Genomic DNA, 6190 nt, shown 5'->3' with positions numbered 1-6190 from the left:
ATCTGTCAATCTTTTCAAGAATCAAATTGCTGATGTCTCTCTTGTTAGTCCAAGTATATCTAGGACTAGAAAATCCCATATCCACCATACTGTATCTATCAAGGTAGTCCTTAAAAGCCAGAGATCGATTGATGTTTACACCTTTACCTCTGAATTTATCCTCATCAATTAACGGCTCATTAAAATCTCTAGCTATAACCCATAACAACTTATGTAATTCTGCAACTTTAGTTAGATTCTCCCATAATATACATCTCTCCTCACTCCTAGGGCTATCATAGATAGCAGAAAACAACCAAGTAAGCCTAAAGGCTCGTACCTTAACTTCAACGTGAATTTCCTGCTTAGTCTTCGCAAGCAATTCCACCTTAACTAACTCTGAATTCCAAAGAAGCCACAGACCACTAGAGTATCCGATGGTATTTGTGTGGATGGTACCATCAAAGGGCAACCTGTCAGTAATTGCCTTAGCTTTATCACCCCCTAATTTCATCTCCATAACCACAAGGATGGCCAGATTATGCTTCTGGACTAAATTATGGATATGTCCCTAAAAATTAGGCTTTAGGGCACCTCTACTATTCCAAATAATAAAATTCATGATGGACTGGAGGTATAAAGCCGTGTAACATACTTTAGAGGAAAGGAGCGGCTCCACTTCCCTCATCGGACACCATATGATCTTCGGCAACATCGGACACCATATGATCATCGGTAAGACTCTTCTCTTCGACGAGCTGGGCATGCAAACTCCGATCACTCTCACTTTCAGCAAGTAATCCAGTCTCAGCATTGGCTTTCGTCGAGAATTCAAAAGTGGTGCAGGTGGGTTGGTTGGGCTCAGACCGAGATAAAGGAGGGTGGGTGAGGTGAGGGGTGGTGATCTTCCTGTCTAAACCTTCCACACATGAAGAGGCGGCGCTTTTGGGTAAAATATTAGAAGCTAAGTTCCTAGCCAAATGCTTTTTGTTTTTCACTAAGGACGGATATGTTATGGGTACATGGGGAGATGGGCTTGGGCTGCTATGTTGCTTCAAACTAACCATTGCCTCCTTAAAGTTGTCCACAGGTAATCTAGTCATACTAGGGCTTGAAGTGGGCCTTTCCTTAATAGTAAACACTCTTGGAGTTTTTGAAGCCCACGATTTCACCTCATTCTTGAACCTGGCCATAGTCTTAGGATTGGCAAGTCTACGTGGCAAAATTTTGCTAGATGAAGGACCACCAACGGGCATGCTCGTTCCTTCCGCAAAAACTGGAGTCAGTTGGTTAGTGGAATTCCATGCTGAGATGCCAGCATTCCCCGTGCCAAGCCCAATACCGTAATCTGTCCTTTTCCCTTTCTGTCCGTATCTTTTCCTACTCACCATCATCCATGGACCATAATGCCCCTCCACGTTCGTCGCCTTACATGCATTGTGCGTGACAATGCCGTGCAAGTTCTGAAGATCAGCACTTCCATCACCAACGTCATTGATTTGGCTCTCTAGAGCTTCCTTCGTCGGAGCATTCTGTTCCTTATCCTTTTCCTTACGAATAGTGTATGGGCAAGCTTCAACCTTATGCCCAATTTTGCCACATGAAAAACACAATTTTTGGATTCCCTCATAAGTAACCACCTGCTCAAAACGACCAATAAGAATGCTGTTGACAAGCGGCCTGTTGATATCAATATGGATACATAATCTGGCGTATCTGCCATGCGCCTCCATGGCTGTATGTGAATCAATCCATAACACCTTGCCAATTGATTCACCAATTTCCTTATGCACCTTTGTTTCATAAAGCTCAATAGGGAGCTCATTAAGCCTGATCCAAACAAAAATTAGAGAAACATTTGCCATCGATGACTTGAAGAATGGCTCCCACGGTCTCAAAGAGAGGAAGTGGTCCTCGATGAACCACAGACTCCTTTTGATCACCCTCTCTAAGTCTTCCTTGGAGTAGAATCTGACTAAGAAGAAGCCATAACTAAGGTCAATGCAATCCATCCTTCCTTCAGGTCTCCATAGTTGAGCCAACTTGCTCTGTATATAGCTGAGACCCATTGTTTTCCCAACTAGCGTCACTATGATAGCCTTAGACTAGGGACCTCGAATATGCTTATTAGTTTCTTTAGATAGCTTGATTTTCACCTGCCTCTCATGGATGGAGGTGGAGGCCTCACCACTCTCATCGTTAGAGTCCAAGTCCTCCTCCATTTGGTCCGTTAAGTTGAAAGCTTGTGCAAAGGCACCTGGTATTTCCCCCACAAGTTTGTCTTTGAATGAAGGTTTGGTATTGGGACCTGTGGCTTGGTTTCCCAACGAGGGCGAGGAAACCCAAGATCTGTCGTTGAACTCCGCATGGTTGATATCTTTTACCTTTTTATTGCTCTGGGCCAGCTCAGCTTCTTCCTCTCTAGAGAGCGTTCGTGGTTGCATGGTTCTATGTATCCCCTTTATAGTTTAGCGTACCCATAGTAAGAGCATTTGCATCTGAATTCTATCCCATCCTATTTTATCATCCCAAAAATCTACTTTATTAACTATACCATACCATTTTACAATACTCTCAGCATCCCAATTTTTTTTCCCATTTTATCTAAATATTCTATTTTATTCTTTTTTTTTTAAAAAATATTTCTCTTTTTCTCTTCCTTTTCCTCTCTTTCTCCCTCAACCTCTAGCACTGGTTCAACACATAGAGCCACACACACATACAGACCCATGATGCATTGATCAACCTATTCAAACCCATCACCACACACACAGAGCCACACACACACACACACACACAAACACAAACCATCAAACCATCAACAAAGCCACACACACACAAACACAAACCATCAAAACATCAACAGAGCCATACACACACAAACCATCAAACCAATCGGAGCCAACAACGGCCACCACACCCACCACCCAAGCCATCGATCAGAAACCCACGCTGCCGATTTGAAACACAGACTGTTGAAAATACCCAGAAAAATGCCATCACTGTCGTGAGAGACGCCATCATCGATCAGTAAATGCCATCACTGCCACGCCTTTGTTGGACCTTGCTTTGGCTAACAGCGAGTCAGAGAGTGAGAGAGGGTAGATGAGAAAACAGAAACCAAAACCAAAACCAAACCAAAACTAAAGCACCGCCACTAGAGCAAACCCATTAAAAAAAAATCACCACCGGAGCCACCATTGGAGCTACCGACGATCAATCCAACCGATCCACCCACTGATCAATAGATCCACTGATTCAAACCCATTGATTAATGATCTAAACCCATTGATTAATGATCCAAACCCACCATCAACCGATCCCAGCCCATCGATCCAAACTCGGCCCGCAGATCCAACCTCCAAAATCCAAAACCCAGCATCGATGCAAGCTTTCAACAAGAGAAATGTGAGAGAGGGAGTGAGGAGGGAGGAGTTGTGACTTGTGAGAGAGGAAGTGAGAGTCAGAATGAGAGAGGACAGTTAAGAGAATAAAATATTGTTTTTGATTTTACCATTGTGTTACAATGCAATTCCAAAGGTAGAATGGTACTGTAGCATTATTGCAAAAAAATTTGCAATACTTGCTTTTTACAAGTCTAGATGTGTGGCTTTTTTGAACCTTTATACTAAATTCTGCCTACATATGACATATGATATTTCCGATATGAATGCTCTAAACATGTTTTTCCTTCTCCACGGCCACGGGTCCCCACCCCAATGTAACATAGCTTTGCTATATATCTACGTCATGCATGACGTAGAACATAGGAAAAGAAAAGATAAAGTCAGCAAAGGCAGCAAGTCTTGATTTGGCTATATTTATGTTCAAACTAAGCAACAACTATAGAGCCTATTCCCAAATTTTATAACCATTGAAGACCACCTTAAACTCACCAAATAATAGCCAAACCTCACCGCACAACAAAGCTTCTTTAATCTTTACAGAAAAAGCCATGTCCACCACCAAGTCCAAGACCAACCTCCACATCGTTGCTTATCCTTACCCAACCGCAGGCCACATCATCCCCCTCCTAGACCTCACCCACCTGTTATTCACCCGCGGCCTAAACGTCACCGTTTTGGTCACCCCCAACAACGTCCATTTACTTGAACCATACCTCTCCACCCACCCATCTTCTCTCAAACACTTGGTTCTCCCGGCCCCAGATATCACTCCACATACGAGACTCACCGCTGACGTGCGCGCCTTGCGTGACCTTCACTATCCTATCCTACTCCAATGGTTCCAGTCTCAACCTTTACCACCTGTGGCTATCATATCTGATTTTTTCCTCGGCTGGACCCACTACCTTGCCTGTGAGCTTAAAGTGCCACGTCTCTGCTTCTCGCCCTCCGGTGCTTTTGGGATGTCTGTAGCTTTTTCTATGACCCGTGACCCACCCAAAAACAATGATCCCGGTAAGGATATCAATTTCCTAATTTCATTACCTAAGGTCCCGAATTCCTCGACGTACCCTTGGTGGCAGATCCCTCCACATTATAGAAACGATCTGGAAGCTGACCCAGATTGGGAATTTCACAGAAACAGCATGCTGGCTAATTTCGAGAGTTGGGGAATTGTGTTTAACTCGTTCGCCAATTTGGAGAGTGTGTACTTTGACCATTTGAAGAGAGAGGTTGGGCACAATCGAGTGTGGGCGGTAGGACCTGTATTGCCACTTGAAGGTGATTTGATTGGATCGGCTACTAGAGGTGGGGCCAGCTCTGTGCCATGTCACAAGCTTATGACGTGGCTGGATGCTCGTCTTGACAATTCTGTTGTTTACGTGTGCTTTGGAAGTCGTGCTGTGTTGACAAGTAAGCAATTAAATGTTTTTGCCACAGCGTTGGAGTGTAGTGGGGTCCATTTTATTTTGTGCGTGAGGGTGCCTGATGATCAAGGTTCGATTCTCGATGGGTTTAGAGATCGCGTGGGCGATAAGGGCTTAGTGATCAAGGGGTGGTCCCCACAGGTGGCTATACTAAGACATCGAGCTGTAGGTTCATTCTTGACTCATTGTGGGTGGAACTCGGTGTTGGAAGGGCTTATCTCGGGAGTTGTGATGTTGACATGGCCAATGGGTGCAGAGCAGTTTACTAATGCCTTGTTGTTGGTCGACCAATTAGGCGTGGCAATTAGAGTTGGCGAGGGCATTGAAAATATTTCTGACTCTAATGAGTTGGCTCGATTATTGGTAGTCTCACTTGACAAAATTAAGCCCCAGAATGTTCGAGCCAAAGAGTTGAGTGATGCAGCCTTGAGTGCGGTCAAGGGAGGAAGCTCCGACAAAGATTTGGATGAATTGATCAAACAATTAGCTGACATCAAAAAATTAGAGTGAATCTAAATTATGTACTCATAGTAGCATTTTTTATGGTTTTACTCACTCACACATCTATTTAGGATTTTTGCCTTTGGTTGCATTAATGATTGGAATCACTGATCACATATATGGTGAAATATTAGTGATTAATTCAAATCTTATCATTTTCGCGCTATAACTTACTTACAAAATAATGAGTACTTCATATGCTTTATTTTCTAGTATAACGTTCTACATTTTGTTTAATTCTTGTTATGACACATGGCTAGTATTGAAGAGAAGAAGATAGGGAAGCATAATTTTGTTGGAGCAAGCTCAAGATTTGAGCTCTCCTCTGTTTTCCTCTTTCGTTCAATATAGTCTTTATTCAGATTATATATATATATGCACTCAATTATTAAACCTATCAAAGTCGGCTAATTGGTAGCTGAAACAAATTTGGATTTGTACTCCTTGATATGTGCGGCAAAGAAGTTGTCCTGTCCCATCTTTTAGAGAAGTTTCATGTTCTTATATTTTGAGTTCTTGTAATCGAGCTATCTAGGGCTTAAGCCAGGTGAGAAAGAAGCTATTTGGTTGGAAGGTTACCCTCATTTTTCTTTCTCATGGCAGAAACTGAGATTTCTTGAAATAAATTGTTTTCCATCATTTCCTTAAAAGGGGGATAGTAGACACCTCATTTTGTACCCGGTTAATAAACTTTAGTCCCTGGTCCCAATAATGAGCTTGACATGTCTATGAAAGGTAATTGAGGTTATTTTGATAGTTTGGAAGTAATCACAACTCAAAAGTGCTTTAATCGCTTTGAAAATAATGTTGAAAAATGACATATGCTCATTGTTTTGACCATAACTTTTGATCCACAAAGCATTTTTGAGTAAGGTT

The 6190-nt window shown here is 42.5% G+C and overlaps 2 protein-coding genes across 2 annotated transcripts; one reads left to right on the top strand and one right to left on the bottom strand.

Moving 5' to 3' along the window:
• Positions 1-635: 635 nt before the first annotated feature.
• On the bottom strand, positions 636-2048 carry LOC115964496. Its single transcript, XM_031083795.1, has one exon. It carries the CDS (start codon positions 2046-2048, stop codon positions 636-638), a length of 1413 nt encoding a protein of 470 aa, XP_030939655.1.
• A 1886-nt stretch (positions 2049-3934) lies between these two features.
• On the top strand, positions 3935-5469 carry LOC115964495 (flavonol 3-O-glucosyltransferase UGT89B1-like). The gene has a single exon (XM_031083794.1). The coding sequence runs from the start codon at positions 3935-3937 to the stop codon at positions 5321-5323; it is 1389 nt and encodes a 462-aa protein (XP_030939654.1). The 3' UTR covers positions 5324-5469.
• Positions 5470-6190: the final 721 nt, after the last annotated feature.

The sequence above is a fragment of the Quercus lobata genome, chromosome 10 (genome assembly GCF_001633185.2).
Source record: "Quercus lobata isolate SW786 chromosome 10, ValleyOak3.0 Primary Assembly, whole genome shotgun sequence".
In the NCBI taxonomy this organism is placed as follows: domain Eukaryota; kingdom Viridiplantae; phylum Streptophyta; class Magnoliopsida; order Fagales; family Fagaceae; genus Quercus; species Quercus lobata.
This window is presented reverse-complemented; position numbering and strand designations above follow the sequence as displayed.

Coding starts and splice junctions, on each gene's coding strand:
- LOC115964496 (XM_031083795.1), bottom strand. CDS start 2,048: ATGGGTCTCAGCTATATACAGAGCAAGTTGGCTCAACTATGGAGACCT.
- LOC115964495 (XM_031083794.1), top strand. CDS start 3,935: ATGTCCACCACCAAGTCCAAGACCAACCTCCACATCGTTGCTTATCCT.